Here is a 19,091-nt window from a genome sequence, read left to right as displayed (position 1 = left end):
AAATGGTCCATAATATCTGTGTAGTAGGTAAAGGGAGCCACCTAGAGTTAACCTATAGGAATCTCTGTGTATAAGTGTATGGCTGATCTTCTGCCACTTCCTGCAGCTTAAGGGGCAAACAGAGCTAAATGTTAAACCCATGAATCTCTCCTGAGAGCAGGCACCTAAATGAGATAGAACCTCTTTTAAATGTTTTTACAATGCTACTGAAGGGTTAGGATAGTTACTGGGTTTTATCTTAGAGAGCATTGGGGAAAAAAAGACTGGTACTAAAGTCTCCCTCCTTCCAGTTGAGGATTCTGACTGCTATAATATATAATTAGGCTTTTTCCAGTAACTCTCTCTTTGGACACATGATTCCTGCCTCTTAACAGTAGTTTCCTTGTAAGCTATTCTTATTTTCTGCTAGTTAGTAATTGATGGGGTTTGTTACTCCCCTGCAAGCTGGACTTTTATGTAATTTTTACAAACTAGGTGGGGAGAGGCATGCTTGGTAGTAGTGGTGTGTTTAGCTGTGAGGCCAGAAGGAAAATGCAGCTGTGCCAGGAAGCAGTGCTGGTGACTCAGTGAACAGCATGGCACCAAGTGTCCTGGCACAGTGCATGGCACCCAGTGTCCTGGCACAGTTTGTTTGAGCATCACTTTCCCTGTTTTGCCATAGGTTAAATCTCAGAGCTCCTAGTCATTACAGGATCATACTTCACAAGAGTGAGGTATTAAACCGCAGACAAATTATATGATAGGTGATTCTGTCCTCCTTGCCCCTACCTGCAGCTTCACCTAAATTACACAGCATTACCCTCTGATTTAAACCTTTCTGAGCCCAGGTGGAGTTGCTCTTCTGTCCCAGAGGTGGCAGCAGTCTGGAGCAAGTGAAGTAATTTCTACACATGCAAGAAGTCAAGCCCTTTGGGATTTTAGATGGAGAGCATTTTGGATATGTAATAGCTCATTACTTCATGAAGTTACTTAATGTTTAGAGTTGAGATTTTGCAATATCACAATTAATGTAAATGGCTCACTGCACTTGGAGCTAGTGTTCGTGCAGTGGCCCAGAGCACTACTATTGCCACAATAAGCAGAGAGTAGAACAATGAGCAAAGAGGAGCAAGCAGTGCTTGTATTTGACTTGTGGTTCTGGTTTTGCTCCATCTGGGCGCTTGCCACAACACAGAGATGACCAAATATTTGCAAAGAGTTCAGATCCCCTCCCATCCTCACCCAGTTGGTGGTGAAAGTAGTTTAACCACAGGCGGGTACAGACAGTTCACCGTGGATGTTTGCAGCACTAAAAACCAATGCAGCTGATGCCAGCTTGCATGTGAATTTTAGTTTATATGGCAGCTTTAGTTCTGTAATCCTTTATTTGTTGCACTGTGAGTTCCTTCACATTACTCTATGGTGTATTTTAGGGATTCTCAGAATAACAATGGATAGATCCATGCTTCTGCAGACACCTCCAAGGGAAGGGAAGAAATCTGCTGAGGTGTTACACATCTCTGCCAGGCAAAGCCTCTGCATGGCTGAGACCTTCCCACCATGTGGGTCCAGAGCTTTTTAGGGAAGAAAACTGACTACATTTTAACACACTGTGAAGTTGTTGAAAGCAGTTCTTGGTGGCAAGAGCAAGCTGCCTGGAAGCCTCCTCATTGCTGGCCCAGTTTTAACTGCTCTCTATCATCATCCCCTGGCACTACAGCTTTAATAAGACTAGTATTGTTTTAGCAGATGAACCCAGAGGGAGTTGTGGAACACTTGGCAGAGAAAGCAGGACAGAGTCTGGAGCCTGACTGTTCTTTGGCTCTGACTTTCCCTTTCAAACTCAAAATTCCACAGACTGTTCCTGTGGTGTTTCCAGTTTCCAAGAGCTATCAGCAGTGCCTGTGAGACAGGATGAATATTTGCCCTTCACAAGAAATCCTTAGACCAGCAAAGGAAATGGTCAAGTACATGTGTCTTAGGTTGCCTTTGCTGTCTTAACCTGAATGGCTTGATATCTTTAAGAGAGCTGTGAAACTATTCTTTCAGTTTTGTTGTTTTGAGACTAGGAGGATTTTGGGGTCCTGGGCAGTACCAGAGGCTCATGACATTGTGGCAATTGGCCATAGCCATTCCCCAGCCATGACTGGGGACCCTGGCTTCAAACTGGAGACAACTTGTTTGAGTAAGACAGATGATATTACCTGGTCTGGAAATATGGTGATTAAGAAGCTGCTTCACATACCACATAGCCTTGTACTTGGCAAAGGGAGGCTGGTGCTAGGAGGTTTAAGGTGACCAGCCCATTTACTGTGTGCTGCTTTGCAATTCAGAGGTGGTACGCTGGCTTCTAGAGCCAGCTAAGTTATGCCCAATTCAAATTCTGCACTTCAGAATAATAGAGAAAGAAGGGTTTCAGTGCAAAGGTTTTCAGTGCTCTCTTGTCTGACTTGTGTGTCTCCTGCTCTACCGTGGAATTCTTTACCAGTTAGAGCTGCAATGTTTTTGTTACAACTTGATTTTAACATGTGTGTGTTTAAATCAATTTCTAAATCTCCTAAGAGTACCAAACCTTGAATACAGGATAGCTCTGCTGATTCCAAGTGAAACCATTCCAAATGGGTTATGAAGTGGGTATTTATTCTGCCTAATTTATCATTGTGTTTCCATGCTAACACTACCCTTGTTGTTACCGTATAATCAACTGTTATGGAAACAATACATTGTCCCTAAGGTAAGTTTAGAAAAATGTTCACCCACAGTGCACCCACAGGATAAATCCAGTTTTAGCAGTGTAATGTTTAAAGCCTTATACCCTGTTCATAGAGCATCAGCCAGATGTGCTCACCTGAAGCCATCCTCAGATTACCTGTTCCCCTGTATTGTTCCTCAGGCCCTACATGTCCATTGGAACACTACGGGATCAAGTCATCTATCCAGACTCAGTGGAAGACATGCATGAGAAAGGCTACCAAGATGAAGATCTGGAGTCAATTCTGCATATGGTTCATCTGTACCACATAGTTCAAAGAGAAGGAGGTAAACTGCATATTTTTGCTAAAAACTTGACAGAATCCATTCCTTGCATGTGTGTTTTAGTGTGACTGACCTTTACTAACTGAACTGGCAAAACTGGATTCAGACCTTTGTGGTTGTGGGAGCTACACAGACACATGGTTGTCATTCCTGATGTTAACAGAGGGAGAAGAGCTGAGTGCTCCTCCCCTTCTTAGTAAATCCATGCCCAAGCTGAAGATCCTCACTGTCTTGTGATGGCCAGTCTTTTCCTGGTATTGTGGGATCACTTACCTTCCTTGAGTTTCATAAAAACTGTCTTAAAACATTGTATCTTAAAACATTGTAATGTCTCCATCAAGTTGAAAGCATGTGAATGAGAGAGTCAGATCTGCTTTCACCTCCCTAGTTTGTGGGATCAGCAGAACTATGTGCCTTGAAAAGGGGTATCTGAGACCACCCCACCAGAGTGAGCAAGTTAAAAAGCAAGTTAAAAATAACCAAGAAACGCTGGCTGGCAGTAGAATGTTGCCATCTACTGCTTGCTGTTTCAGTTGCCATGTGTTCTCAGCATTGTTTGTGCTCAGAGTTGGGGACAGTGTGTATAGATATACTGGCACTATAAATGTCAAGATGCTAAAGTCTTCTTTTGTATCTCAGGAACTGGAGCATTTCATGGCTTTTTTCTCCCCAAGCACAGCAATAATTTTTATCATTTTGTTCCTGTCAGACACTAATCTTTAATTTCAATTTCCTCCCCATCATTATGCTTTTAAAACAGACATAGGACAAAGTTGGTAACATTTAGAGAGAAGAAAAAGGATCTTCAGACCCCTTTAAGGGGGTGTGCTGAATGTACCCTGCCTTTCTCTGCCAGCTGTCAGTGCTGGTTTTGATCAGGTACTTTGCCTTGTGTGTGCTTGGTGAGTCTCAGGATTGTTCTGACAACACAGAGTAGTGCTTCAGCCACTGGGAATCCAAAGACAATGTCTAAATTCCCATTCCTGGATGGCAGCCTGTTGTTCTGTAAAGAGGCAGAAGCTGTCTTTTTTTCCTAAAGTATGTGTAGATACTTCAGAGTCTTTTCTGCACATTTTAGAGTGGGAAGCAGTAATCATTTACAACAGCAATTGCATATCTAAAGATATTTCTCCATCATGGGTTAATGCTTCTTTGTAATGTAATAAGAATAAGAATGTAATAACGACTGTTGCAATAGAAAATAAGAATCTGCCATTATTCTGATTCATGTTATTCAAATCTGATCCTATAACACAAGAAAAAGTAGGCAGAGCTAAGCGCAGTGACCAGAACAATTGTAGAGAAGGCCTCTCCTTCCTACACTGACACTACAACTATTCCTGTTAGTATTCCTGAGTCATTTACTTCACTGAGTGAGGTGCTCAGATTGCAGAACAAGCAGGAATGTTGGGATGGGCAGCTGGAATAGGAGGAGCAGTTAAACTGCCAGTGGTAAGAAGTCACTGTGGAGTGTGTGCATTTACAGTGTGCTGGTACTTGTGGTTGGACTGCCTAACACGAGGACCTTGGCCAAAGCCACCCCTCCAGCAGTCTGTGAGTGCACATGGTTGTGGTTTCTGACCCTGTAGCTGGAGTGTGTAACTGCTGATGGGGCAGTCACTGTGCCCCATGTCCAAGATGGCTACAGTCTGGCTACAGTCACTGAAACCCCAGGTTTGGATCTGCCTCGTGCTGCTTTCCATGCCTATGAAAGTATTTATTGCTGACCCTGTTCTTGCTCTTCTGCCTGTCTGACTGCACATGCACAACAGACACAATCTATTACAAAGGCTGGAGGACACTGTTAATGTTTGCTGGGGCTGTATTGATGCTCAGGATAAGGGCAGACTGTGCAGAACTTTGCACAAACAAATCTTGGGAAAAAATGTGTCTTAGAAGCTTTGTGAAATAAAGCGACAGAAGCGGGCAAAGCCAGAAAACAGGGAGAGAGATTAGCACATACCAGGAAGTTTTTAGGACCATAATATACTTACTTGTTCCCTTTTCTTCTTGGGCATTTACAGGAGACAAGTGCCAAGGTAGGAGCAGAGAGGAAATCTGTGACATATGATTTGACATGTTACATGGATTTGACATGCTTAGATATCTTTTAAAGCTGCCCTGGTCTGGGATAAAGACTTGTGTTCTGGGGTTTTTTGAACCAGCAAGACAGAAATACTTGCTGAAAGTGAGCAGTAGAAAGTTTTTGTTTATACGTAGACTAATATTTTTAACTCCAGTTTTTATTTTATTTTTTTGTTTAAAATTGTATTTTTAAACTAAAAATATTTTTATTAAAAATTGAAGATTTTTTTTCTGAAATAGTGAAAAATCTCATATAAACCTCTTGTGCTTTAACTGATCACAAATGTCATGTGTGTATAATCTGATACTTTGCAGTTTGGTGTTCTGCTCCTTGTGGGCAGTTATGAAAACACCAGATTAAGCCAGAGGTGCACAACTTTGACTCAAATTATTTGTACTTGACGTTGTGCATTATTTGTGCATGACGTTATTGTTTTTAGCTGAATTACTTCCACATTGCAACTGCACAAGGAACACCACATCCAAGGTATTGTGTCTGATGTTGTTTCTGTTGCTGCCAGAATTTCCAGAATTTCTGTTGCTGCCAGAATTTCTGTTGCTGGACAGAAATTCCTCTTTTTCTAGCATTAAGGTTTGACCCAGTGTCTTGGTTTCAACAGACAGGTGTCTGCTAAGGAAGGCAGGAGCCTCCCCTGAAATGGAAAATGTAAACCCCCTCCCTCCAAATTGCTATAAATTTTAAATTAAGGGTCTCTCAGGAAAAAAATTTGGGAGCAGGAATAGCAGTTCTTTATTAGGGAAGAAAATAAAAAGATAAAATAAACCATGCAGTAAACCAAAACAACACTGACAGAGTCAGAACTCAGCCTGACACCCTGTTGGTCAGGGTGTTGGTAGCAGTCCAATTGAAAATGTGGCTGCAGTCCTCCTGGAGTGTCAGGTGTGGTTCTGTTGGAGCAGGGATCCTGTAGAAAGAGTGTAGTCTTCCTCTGAAGATCCAGTGGAAGAGGCAGCTGTTGTTCCTCTGGGAAATCCAGTGGAGAAGCTGTGCTGGTATTCCAGAATCTCCAGATTATATCCAGGTAGGAATGCTTGGCTCCTCCCTATGGGTGGAGCATCTGCCAATGGGATGCTGTAGTTCTTATCAGGCATGCAGTGACATTCAATAGCCTGTTATCAGCAGATGTCTCCCCAGAGGGAGGAGTGATTGTGGAAGAGATAAGGAAAACTGCCCACTTGACAAAAGACAACTGCCATACAGATGGCAAATAGAATACATCTTGCCTGCAATCTGGGACATCCAGTTAGAAGGAAGTAAAATAAATAGCCCAATTTGGCATTTAGCTTCTGTGTTACCCTCATGAAACATTTTTCAGTCAGTATAAACAGAATACATCAAATCCACCGAAACAACAATCCCCCTCCCCAGCACCACTGTTCTGGATGCTCCTGAGCCCAAGCCCTCGAAGAACCCAGTGCAGTGACTGCTGGCAGTAGCCCCCCTTGCTGCTGGAGGCAGAGCTCCCTTTCCACTGAGGCCCACACTAATGTTTTTCTCACCACCTGGATATTAGACAAATGCTGTTTTGTTTCTTACCTTTTTATTATCTGTAAGGTGCCCCCATCAACACCTGTAAAGTTGTCAGCTCTACCAGAGCCATAATTTCATACGAAATGAAGGTTGTATTCAGCGTGTGTAGTGAAAAAGCATGTCCAGAAATGGGGGCTAAAAGCATGCAGATATGCAGTACATACACATAAAGTAGTTCCTTCTGACCTGCTTTGAAAATGTGTGAATATTTAACAGGTGTCAGTGGAGAGGCAGCCCTAGGCTGCTGACAGCCTGTCACACCAGAGGAGCCATGAGGCTGTGGAGCTGCGCCGTGCACGCGTGACTGGGCCTGTCCGGTTGGGGCTGATGACATTACTGAGCAAGTTCAACCTGTTCATGGTTTCTCAGCACCCCAGATTATAATTATTCCTCATTATTTTGTGCATTTGTCATATCTTTGGGTGTTGTCCAGGGAGCTTTTGTGCTAGGCCATGTATAAACAGACGGACAAGCCCATTTCCTCTCTCTGAGGCTATTTCACCTGATCTCTTTAGCCCTGGATTTTCTTTGGTTACTGGTACCAGCAGGAACTCCAGAGAGCTCTGCCAGCTTTTCCAGTGGCTCTGAAATCCAGAGACACAAATCCCTGCAGTGTCATACTGAGCTGGGGCTCATGCAGTCCATGGTCTCTTTGTTCCTTGCTCAGCTCAGGGTTGACATTGCATATCCATCCTGCACAACATTGGGCTCTCTTTACATAAACAGTGAAAAAGGCTTCCATGCCCGAAAGCTCTGCAGGGGTGGACTCTCTGGCTGTGATCTGCTGTGTTAGCCTTTCTTATGTCCTTCAGTCCATGTCTGATAAGGTGCTTTGGAATGTAGATCTGAAAAAGGAACTTTTAGGCTCATCTTTAAGCTTATCTTTTCATGGCAGCTGAATGCTCATTCTTGCATGAAAATGCAAGGATTCACAAGGATGAAGGATGCAGAGGGCTGTGGATCCCAGGAGTAACCCATTTGGGTTTTGCCAAATACAGCTTTCATTTTCCTTCAGAAAATTGAGATTAAAGGAATTATAAAAGAAGCCGTGCAAGAAAATGAAATGCTGCTATCCTGAGGCTATCACTAGTTTTTGCAGGCAGCTGTATGTATTTCTGCTGCTGTTACTGTGGCCCAGCACATTAAACATGCTCTTTGTCTTACTGGCTGCAAAAGTCATAACAAGAAGGTGGGCTAGGAATTTGGACTCTGAAAGCCAGGATTGTGATTGCACTTACTGGGATATTTGTGCTGCATTCATGGGTGAGCCATTTCATATCTTCATTTCTGAAGTCGATGTAGTTATGGGTGACCTAAGCCACTGACTTGGCTGTTATTTCCAGAATACTTAAGTACCTTCACTGACCTGTGCCATGTCAGCAGGAAGAAACAGGAGACAAGTAGGTGCACTATTGTTCACAGGCAGAGGGGAGTCAGTTCAGTGTGAGTTACAATGCCTAAGTGTTCAGATGAAATTATTTAGACATTAGAAAAGAGTTTTTTAAAGGGATAATATAAAATTGCACACTTCCTTATCTGTTGTTCGAGGCATTCCAAGTGGAAAATAGGAGAGTTCAGGGAGGGTGCTAGGCAGGAAGAGACAAGATGCACATGTCATACTCAGTTATAATGTAAATTGAAGTAACCACAGAGATGACCATTGTATCCTGGTAAATGAAGGTTAAATCTTACACCTTTAGAGTAAATAATATAATTATTTTGCTGACAAGAGGATGCTTTTTTTTGAACTTCATTCCCTTTTTGTCTTTTAATAAGCCTTTATAAACCAGCTGATCAGGAAGAAACTATATGAACACAGGCACTGCTCCCCCAGGCACATGTGCACACATGCACACCAACCCACACCCCAGTTCAGATCCAGGTCCTGTAGCTTGTCTGTATTCTCAGCTTAAAAATAACAGAACATAAGCAGCACCTTGAATATTTTTTTAGAAGCATAGTTGTTTCTATGGCTTTTGTGAAGAACCATTCCCATTCCTTGCCAGAGCCCTATGCCAAAAGGGAGTGCTCCAGGTGTTTTACAGTGCTTTTTGCAAGCTCTGGGTGTTGGTGGAAGAGCACTCCAGCTCTCTGTGAGGTCCCAGGACTACTCAGCAATTGCAGCCTGTTCCCTTTACCAGAGTAAATCCAAATGGTAATTCAGTTAATCACTGCACAGCTCCATCTTTGTTGGGAGCCTGCTGAGAGAAAGCACTTTATGTGCTCCTGGGAGGGTACCCACTGGCATCCTTAAACAAGAATGGAAGGAAAATTGGGAAAAACTATAGGATTACTAAAGGTGCTGTCTTTCTTGCATATGCCTGTTTTTTGAATCTAACTTTATAAATATTTCTTTAAAAATCATTACATTATATTTTCTAATTTTATGTAGAGCAAAATCTTGAAATTTAGTCTCTGTCATTATCAATTACTGGTTTTGTTCACGCAGCCCCCCATCAGATGTTTCACTGATGTTTTGTTCAGTCCTGCCAAGCCCTGGTATAGCACCAAGCACAGGCAGAGCAGTACCAAGCCTCCTGCACCTTCACAAGCCCCATTGTCTCATATTTGTTCAGGTATCAGAAATAAAACAGCCCGCCCTCCTTGCTTTGTCCTATTTATAGTCTTTTCTGGCAAGTACTTATTTTAAGTTTGGCAGTGGCAGAAAAGGGCTTTTGACTGTGTTTTTAACTTTTTAGTTACAGTATTTCTGGGGCTGATCTGAAAAAATGTTCTCTTCCTCTCAGCCTCACTTCAGCTGCTTGCCTCATGAATAGATGATCTGTTGAGAAAAATGTCTTATCAGATTTTTTTGCCACATCCACACTGTTCTTTTTGAAAACTCATCTATTTTGCTACTCTATCTATCTGGATTGTTTGACTGAAAACTTATTTTCAGTAAGGCAATTTGTTACTTTATTTTTTGCTGTAGGAGGAATTAATCATGCCCAAGTACTCACAGAACACTAATCTGCTGCAAGATCACAGATAAAATGCCTCATGCTTCTGTTGCACATACCTGAAAGTGATAAAGAAATAAATCAGTTAGAGACTATGCAGAATATTAATAAGGATACCCCATGTTATAGCAGTTGTGGGCAATTTTTAAATACAAGGTGTTAGGAAATTTTTATAAAAGATTCTCCTGCCTATCTTCAGTTTTGCTGCCTGTCTGTGCTCATGGATACATCCCTTTGTCTGCAGCTGTGTTTCTGTTGGGTTTGCTGACAGTTTTCTTTGCCTATAGTAGTGAGTGCAGTCTGACACTGCTCTTTATTTTTTACACTTTATTTATTTTACTTTGCGTTTAAATTTTCTCTCATACCTTTCAAGAAAAAATAGAGAATTTTTCCATGAAACAAGTATGACAGAATAAAATTACTAGTTATATACAGGTCAAAGAGTTTTTTTCAAAGAGATGGTAAGTAAAGTTTTTTGACAATATCTGTATGACCAAAAAGTCTAAATTCCACTTTCAAATTTGTCATGATATAAGGACATTTTTCCAGTTGATTGCCAGTGGATAGGCATTGAGGTATTTCAGGAGATGTGATTCAGTAGTCTGAGCTGTCTCTTCTGCAGTTGAAATGCTCTTTATGATTCTGGTTACAGATTGCAGAGGTGCTGCAAGTGAAGCTGCATTTCTTACATAAACTTATATTGTCCTGACTCATTTTGTTTGCATTTTTTTTAAAAGGCTGGGATGCTATCATGGATTGGAAAGATGTCTTATCAGGAGGAGAAAAACAAAGAATGGGCATGGCCCGGATGTTTTACCACAAGTAAGTGTTAGGATTCATTCCTTAAGAAGCATTTGAAAATGAGAAAGAGCTTTGCAGATCCTGTTGCAGTTTGAGCAGTAGTAGACTATAATCTGCATGCAATATGCAACACTGTCTAGCATAGGACCTGCATAAATCCTGTTGTTTATTCATTCAAGCTCTGTCTTTGGTTTGGATAATGCTTCTTAAGCTTTGCTTTTGGCAACATAGCATTACCCTTTTCAGATATTTCTTTCTGTAACATCTCAGACACAAGCATCTTCCCTCTTACAAGTGTTGCCGAAGTGTGATGGACTGTTGCAAGAAGCTCTTGGAGTTTGAAAGCCAAGCTCCTTCACCTTTTTTGATTTTGGAGACTGCAAGCACATAAAGGCAGCCCAGTCCTTACAAAGCAGTGGATAGTAAGCTTCAAGTTGGCTTTAGCTACTGCATAACTTGATGAGTACAAAATAAATCTAGGTCAGACTAGGACATAGAAGTTAGATCACTGTGTACTCAGATGGAACAGGAAATAAACCCAATTTTTCCTGGAAGTTGTCTTTTCACCTGAATAATGCATGGAAACTTCATGTTGTTTCTAGCCAGCTTCCAGCTGTAAATAAGAGACAGCTGTCTGGCAAAAATAGCTCTCTACTTCCTGTTGTTCTTTCAATTAACCTTGTACATGGGAGTACTGTCCAAAACCTAGAAGAGTAATGTTCTTTATCTGCTTTTAAAAGGCCGAAATACGCATTGCTGGATGAATGTACGAGTGCTGTAAGCATTGATGTCGAAGGAAAGATATTCCAAGCTGCAAAAGCTGCTGGGATATCCCTGCTTTCCATAACACACAGACCTTCTCTTTGGTAAGTATATTCAGGGCTTTATCATGGTCCTTGCTTTTAACTCTCTGACCAGCAGTGGATTGGCCTTTTTACTGAGGCAGTTGTTTAGTCAATATTTACTGCAGTTTCTAAGATAAGTTGTCTACAACAATAGTGATGTAAATTAATTTAACATGGATTTTTTTCATTTTTTGAAAGGTATTTATTCTTCCCTCTTATTTTTCTAATGTGTTTCAGTTATTAATATGCAGATGTCTAAGAGGTAATTAATTAGTCTATGCCACAGCCACAACAGGTATCACCAGATTATTCTGTAAAGCTGACTAGATCCATGAGGTGTCCTGGGGGAGTTTACCAGTGCAGGGAGAAGGTGGGAAACATGGCAAGTGGTTAAACCATTCTTCCTTCTTCCATAGGAATGCTATGTCTGGTTTTTTATCAGTTGTATCCTCTATCTGCAGCATTTAGCTTCTTGATGTTTTGGGAGTTTGGTGGTGGAAAAATAGAAGGATGGGTTAAGCATTTGATATCACAAAGGATAATATGCAAAAAGTGGTGAATATTAGTCTGGAGATGAGTCTCTTTTCAGTCCCATGTCATAAGTCATTGAGTTTATTAAAACTCTCACATTCCCTGGATGAGATTTACAGTCAGTGTTTTATGGTGCATTTTACCTTCTATAATTTATAGTGGTAAATTACACAGTCACACCGGCAGCTCTGAGGGAACTCTGTGCCCTTCCTCTGGCACCTCCTGAAAAATGTTTTGTCAGGTCCTGACAAACTCCACGTGTACACCTTTGAATATTTTCAGTGCACACACCCTGATACTCATTGAAAGATCTGTGACTCCTATACAGACTTTTTTATTTTGTCCCCTTGCAAACTGAACCATGTTTTAGGAATAAACTTACCTTTAGCCAACCTTATAAGACACAGGGGAACAAACTGAGGTGTAATTTGAACAAACTTGAGTTTTATCAGTAGGATCAGGTGCATCATGCCTGCCTCACTGTATTTGCTGCTAAGGAGATAAGACATCTATCAGAAAGGGAAGTAAATTTTAGGAACTGGGACTAGAATTCCTGAGGGAGAAATGAACCTTGTCTGATGCTGCTGTTGTAGCTCCTGGGGAAAAAGGCATCTGATAAAGTTGTAGTGAAGGCAACTGTAGCCCCAGTGTGTCTAAGAAAGAGGCAGTGGGACAGCAGGTGATGGGTGGACCTTCCATGGCCCTGCTGCCCACTCCTGCCAGCATCCCTGCAGGTGAGGGGCTCAGAGCCTGGCCCTGTGGGCTGCAGAGGCAATGATTGCCCCTGCTGGGAGCTCACACCAGTGTTGTTGCTTCCAGCTGGCACCCACTGAATTTCACTATTGGCCTGGGGCAGTCCTGGTGACAGGCTTTGAAATACCCAAATCCCTTATGAAAGAGTGTCCTGGCGTGACAAGTCATTGAAAAAAGAGTCCTGCTGAGTGATCCAGAACTGGACAGCTCAAATTCCTTAGTGGCACCTTTGAAAAGAGACCCATACATCCAAATTTGCATGCAAGAAGGAACCATCTGTTCCCTGAGCCATGACTAATGTTTCAATTTCTGCTGCAGGAAGTACCACACTCACTTGCTGCAGTTTGATGGACAAGGCGGCTGGCGTTTCGAGCAGTTGGACACCGCTATCCGTTTGTCATTGAGTGAGGAAAAACAGAGACTGGAATCCCAGCTTGCAGGAATTCCTAAAATGCAGCAGAGACTCAATGAACTGTGTAAAATCCTGGGAGAAGATTCAGTGCTTAAAACAATGGACGAAGAAGAATAAATAATTTATGGTTTATGTTTTTAAAAGTATTTTTTTAGTTAAAAGCATTACAAATTCAGCCGTTATCCTTTGCATGCATTGTGACAGAGGCTTAGAGCATAGCAAAACACAGCCAGCAGAAAATAATGCTCTGAACGCTATGTAAGACTTCAGTGTTTTAGTATTAGGGAGGAAAGTGGTTGAACTGTGAAAAGAAAATTAGCAAGTGCACAGAGTATAAGATTAGTCATTAAAGCTTATGTTAATTCCTAGTGAAAGCCCAATTCACTGCAAGAAATGACCAACACTCTTAGGCTTTATAGGTGAATTTTTGCCTGAGACTTGGCCTACAGAATGTGCTCTTGTACCAGGTCACTGTGTGCGTATGACATGCCTGCTACGCAGAGCAACCGGGCATGACACTCAGGCATGGAGCACAGCAGGGGCACTGTCTGGGTGAGCATGCAAATGCATGCAAAAATCTCATTTGGGTATAAGAAACATTCTCCCAGCCCATGTAAAACAAGATTTCTGTTCTACTGCTGAATAGTATACATGCCTTTCCATAGGAAATAATGTAGTAGGCTGACCAGAAGACAACTGTCCGAGCAACCCACTGCCCTCATGACAGAGAAGCAGGGAGAGAGCTAAACATGTAATATACTTGCGCTTTATGCCATTACACATAGCTTCAGAGGCTCTTTGCCCTTCATGATACATCAGTTCCTTCAGGGGATTATTTATGTCCCTTACTCGGTAACCTCTGGTGGTGTGGATGGAGCACTGGGCCTGGCATCAAGTGACTTAGTTTTGGCTTGACTAAATCATTCATCTTCTTTTTGGGTCCAGTCCAGCTGGCATCCATGTCTGACCCAGTTCCTCCATTGGCATAATCACAGTATAGACACTTGTTTGTTCCATGAGACACTTTGTGGTGGGAAGGACTGTAGGAGAAGGAAATGGCAGTTTCTAACAATATGCTGAATTCTCAGGCATGGCTGTCCTGCCAAATTAAATGCTCAGCACTTATAAAGGTCTGTGAAATGTTAGAGCATTTGGTAACCACTAATGAATATACCTGCCATATTTTGGTGGAGTGGCTGAACATTGTCCTCCCTGTGAGCAAATGCACTGGTTAACAGCCTTGCTTTCAGATGCACCCACTGGTTGTCCCATCAGCTTTTCAGTTCATATCCCCAGTCAGTCAGAAGGTGCTTTAACAGAACTGCCTGAGACAGTGCTGGCCTGAGTGCCTTGCTGAATGCAGAAGCTGGAGAATTAGAAATAAAGATGTGAATGTATTTTGGAGGTCTTGTTCTCTCTGACTGCAAGTGCATGGCGAAGGGGCAGCTCAGGAGTGAAGATCAGGAGGGGAAAGAACCTTTGCAGATGGGCAAATGAGCCTTAGCCAAGATGTAGCAATCCTGAAGTTTGTTGGGTTTTTTTTTAATTTTTCCCTAGAAGTGTGTGATTCCTTAGAAGATTTCTGTCTTTTGTTCTTAGTTTGAGAGAGGCAGTGCATAAACTGCTAAGAGCTGTTTGGAGAGGACAAATATTTTAGGAGCATTTGCTGAGCTGGAAATGTTTGAGCACCCTAACGCTAATATAACCTGTTTCTTTTTTTCTGATTGCTTCAAGAAAAAGAGGAAGGTGAATTACCTCCATCTCCCAAATCCCAGTCCAGTGCACTAACCATTAGCCCATATTCCTTCTCAGTGTGCTCAGCTCGCTGCTTGGTATGGCATTTGCACCAGAAAATGGAGCAAGTCTGCTCCCTCCAGTGTCCGTAGCTTGAATGTAACCCTGTAATTTACCCTGGTGACAACAGTTGGTTCCTTTCATTAGTTTTTTTCTGTAGAGCTCCCTGAGACATCTCACTGATATAGAAAGGAGTGCTCCTAGGAACCTTTGAAAGGGCTGAAAAATTAAGGTTCAAGATAATAAGATGTTGTGTCGTAAAGCGCAGATGGAGGTCACTGCTGGGGTGGCTGACATGTGTATGCATTTTAATTTGTAAATGTCTGTGCTTGTCCCTCTCCCTGAAGGTGAGCTTTCCCCTTTCTCGTCTTCAAAGCAAAATTTATAACTGCTAAGGAAAAAAAGAAGTCAGCCAAGAATCTGTTCTCAGTGAGCATAACAGAGGTGACTGATGAGTGAAAAAGCTTGCAGGTTTCTGATTGATGTTTCTCTAAGATGAGATGAATCAGTGCACACCATGCACATGCCCTTGTCTCAGCTGCAGTGCATCCTGCTAGCACAAGGCAGCCTCAAAGCCACCTTTCCACAAGCCTTTCCCAAGCCAGGACCTGAGGTAGAGGAAGGGGCATTGCTGCTCTCCACCTCTCCATTAAGCACTTTAACATGTGGCTGGGAACTAAACCAGGGTAATCCATTCCCTGAATGAATGGGATAGTGAAAGGTGCTGAAGAATTGGCCCAGTTTGGCACAGCTCCAGATATCCCACCAAAGCTCTGCCAGTGTTTGACTTGCTGGGAGCCATTAAGGGCAGCACCTGAAATCTGCTGTATGCCTTACAGAGATCAAAGCTGGATGTCCCTCATGGCACAAAGCAAATCTCTTCTGAGGAAACCATGTTTAGTAGAAGAATTTTAAAAAAAGGTTTTTTTTTAAATGAGATTATGCATAAAACATACACAATTTATATATGTTACTGAAATTTTGATGTTATGAACTTTAATGTTATGAAATTTTGATGAAAACTGAAATCAAACCCAGATCAATCTAATAGTATTTTCTTTGAAGTTCAACATTTTTTTGGATCCAATAATAGACAACCATTCCCATTCAGCTGTATGGTGTAAAATACTCTAGCATCTCACTCAGCTATTTGTGCTCCTGTAGGCATGGCAAAAACATTAGAGGCTGCTATGAGAAGAATCACTTCTCTAAACAGGAGCTTTCTGAGTGATACCTAGCTGGTTTTAGAAGGAATTTCTCTACTAGGGCCTCATTATATTTCAAGTTAGTTTTGTGGCAGGAAGGGAAGCTGCCCTGGCAGTATTTTCTGCAAACTTTCTGTGTTATTCCAAGGGCTAGTTGAGACTGGAGTCTCTGTTTCTGTTTCTGGAGAGATTTACAGGGCATAGTCCGGCTCATTTTGTGCTGCTTTGGGCCCAGCCTAGCAGAGGTGCATGCTCCCTGCTCAGGAATGGCTCATGGAGACCCTGTTCTGGAGCCAGAGCCTTGGGAGCACATGGCCCTGGCCGTGCAAGAAGGTCAGAGGGGGATAGGATCCCTTGGTGGAAGCTTTCTTGTGGTGCAATGAGAGCTGCTAATGAATGTTCATTCCCTTTTTGGTGTTGAGGAGCTGTGGCTCCCCAGGAAGCTAAGGAAGTGGCTTTATGGCCTCCTTTCTGCCTGTCATATCTATCTGGAGCTAGCCAGACCCTGTCATGGTGTCTGTGCATTAAGGGCTGGGTAGTGCCCAGTGCTGAGCACACCCAGCCCTGTGAGCACCCTCTCACTCCCCTGGGCTCAGGGCAGACTGGATTGCCTGGGTCTGTTTGCACCTAGAAGAGCACAGGTGATGAGCAAAATTCATACCTGCCTCAGGCAGGTAGTATCTGTAAAAAAATATGTGTTCTCTATGTCAGTGTGTTCAGATAATGCAGAGTGTTTTTGCAAGAATGTTCAGAATGAAAGGGCACAATTTTTGTGTGTGGGATTTCACTATTTTAACCTGGAAGGACTTTGTTTTTTACTTAGTTTTGGGGTCAGACTCATTCCTGGTTTGGACTTGGAAGTCCTCCTTCTGCGGGGACAGAAAACCCCACGTATATTTCAAAGGAATTTTTCAAAAGCAGTGGCATTTGTATTTGAGTAGGGAATGAAGGACTGGGTATTAAATGGGATATTTTAGAGAAAATTATATCTTAAAGCAAATGAACACATCTACAGTCCACTCAAACTTATGAATGGTGATAATGCATGTCAAAGTCAAATTTCTGAGCCAATCATATAAAGAAATCCCCCTACTGAGCTGTTCATGAAGCTTAGGAGAACTGAACTGTTAATCAAATGTGTCTTTGTTTTGTTTATGTTTGATATTAATGCCTTTTAAGAGCAGACAATTTATAAAGCAATAAAATATGCTTTACAGTTGTAATTTATTCCAATCTCAAATAAAACATGTTGCATTTACTTTCAGTTTACAGTGTTCCTTATGAGTCATTCACAAAGCAGTCAGGACCTGCCTGCATGTGCTCTGGGAGTCCTTTCCCAACCCTTGTTTCTGTGATGGAGCAGGAAGGCTGGGGTGGATGCTGTGCATTTTCAAGTTAAAACAAGTATTTCATTCCTAGGTCAGGCAGGCATCAAAGGCTGCTCTGAGGTTTCTCATTTTTCATGCCATCCGCTTCGGTGTGTGCCTGATTGATGACAGGAAGGTGACAAGAGCTGCCACCCCTTGCTGGGGCTTTTCCACCAAGCAGTGAGCCAGAGGACCGTGTCAGCAGTGCAGCATTGGGTGCCTCAGCAGCATCACTCCCAAAGGTTGTTAGAGTTTTTGTAAGACACAGTTATGCCAGAGCATCAGTGCCACAAATAATCAACAAGCAAGAGCTCACAATGGCCTAGCAGAGGAGTGAGTTTTTCTTAGGGAGTGTGAGGGCAATGGTTGGCTCCTTAGCAGCCTTGACACAGAGCTGGCTTGTGTCCAGCCCCTTTCCAGCTGTGTGGCAGGGGACGGTGAGGACCTGGATTATGCAGTTGGAGAGCCAGTGGAGATGGTGGTCATTTGAGAACCAGATTCTTATAGATGACTGGAGTCCAGTCCCCTGTGCCTCCCTTGCAGCCACTGCACCCACTCAGAGGGAGAGCACTGGCCGAGAGTGAAGTCCAGGACATGAGCAATGAGAAATCCATATCTGGGGGTCTCTGGGCAGGCTGTAGGACCAGGCTGGGGCTGGTGCATCACACTAGGCGCCATGGTAGTGGAGAAGGTGAGCTGAAAGCTGAGGTTGCACTTCAGTTTCACCTTTTTTGACAAGAAATGCTTTGGTGTCCACTCCTTGGAGAGCATTCCTGCTTTCTGATCAGGAGCCCTGGTGTCATGTGTTTAATGTGAAGTGTCAAAGTCCTGAGCCTCTCAAGGGTTAGGTATCCCCAGAAGAGAGGGAACAGCAAGACTTGCATCATAGGAGCTAAAAGGACTCAGGAAATATTCAGAGCAAAGATGTTCAAAGAGTTCCCACAGGTGAAATTTTCTATTAGGTGGGAAAAATCTGGAAGAACATCTTAACACTGTCTCTGTATGGCTTATTTATGATTATAGCTCATTCTGCTGCACCTGCTTTGTATTTTTTAAATTAGTGTCTTTAACCTAATGTGATATCATCTCTGAGAGCATAACATTGACTTTTCAAAAATATTGCACTGACTCAGGGCAAGTCTGATGTGTCTGAACAATCTGGTTTTAAACAGGTAATTAAAAAAAGGAGAAAGAGACTGTGATGGTGGCTGATGCAGGGCTGAGGAGCCAGCTGGGTCCTGGGGCTGGGCTCCCAGTAAACACAGGCTGGGATGAGCTCTGGGGAAAAAAAACAGTCCAGGAGAGTCCATGGGAGGAGCCAGATGTTAGAAAAGGAGAATAATGAAACCTGTCTTGGAAATAAAGTAATTGTGCAATAGTACATTACTTTTCTTTTGTTGTCATCAAAAATGCAAAGACAAGATGTCTCTTGACACAGCATTTCTTGGATAACACAAGCAAAAACTCAAACCCACTCATTTATTGATCAACTCTAGCATGAAAAAAAAAAATTATCATAAAAGTCATTCAGATTGAAATGTCTTTGAAAGAGAGTTCATATTTGTTGGATTTTAGAGTTTCATTTCAAATAGATCAGATTCATAATTTCATAAAGACCTGAGTCTTTGGGAATTATAAATTATTCTTATCTTTAATAATATCACATTGAAATATTCAGAGCAATCTATTTAATTTTTAATTTAACCAATCTATTTAATATCTAAAGCAACCAAAAAAAATGCATTCAGTAATTCCAACATTCTTGTTCTCA

General features: G+C 42.2%; 1 protein-coding gene and 1 long non-coding RNA gene across 3 annotated transcripts in view; one reads left to right on the top strand and one right to left on the bottom strand.

Moving 5' to 3' along the window:
* ABCD2 (ATP binding cassette subfamily D member 2) overlaps positions 1-17,217 on the top strand; it is a 42,817-nt gene extending 25,600 nt beyond the window's left edge. For both annotated transcript variants that reach the window (XM_059847325.1, XM_059847323.1), the window contains exons 7-10: positions 2,873-3,018; positions 10,350-10,434; positions 11,154-11,279; positions 12,861-17,217. In XM_059847325.1, coding sequence (XP_059703308.1) covers positions 2,873-3,018; positions 10,350-10,434; positions 11,154-11,279; positions 12,861-13,071 — 568 coding nt within the window. In that variant the 3' untranslated portion in view covers positions 13,072-17,217. The remainder of the gene's footprint in view (positions 1-2,872; positions 3,019-10,349; positions 10,435-11,153; positions 11,280-12,860) is intronic.
* Positions 5,828-19,091, bottom strand: part of LOC132327778 (uncharacterized) — a 35,927-nt gene continuing 22,663 nt past the window's right edge. Inside the window, exon 2 of the long non-coding RNA XR_009486614.1 lies at positions 5,828-9,671. This is a non-coding gene — a long non-coding RNA (uncharacterized LOC132327778). The remainder of the gene's footprint in view (positions 9,672-19,091) is intronic.

The sequence above is a fragment of the Haemorhous mexicanus genome, chromosome 5, assembly GCF_027477595.1.
Source record: "Haemorhous mexicanus isolate bHaeMex1 chromosome 5, bHaeMex1.pri, whole genome shotgun sequence".
Classification (NCBI taxonomy): domain Eukaryota; kingdom Metazoa; phylum Chordata; class Aves; order Passeriformes; family Fringillidae; genus Haemorhous; species Haemorhous mexicanus.
This window is presented reverse-complemented; position numbering and strand designations above follow the sequence as displayed.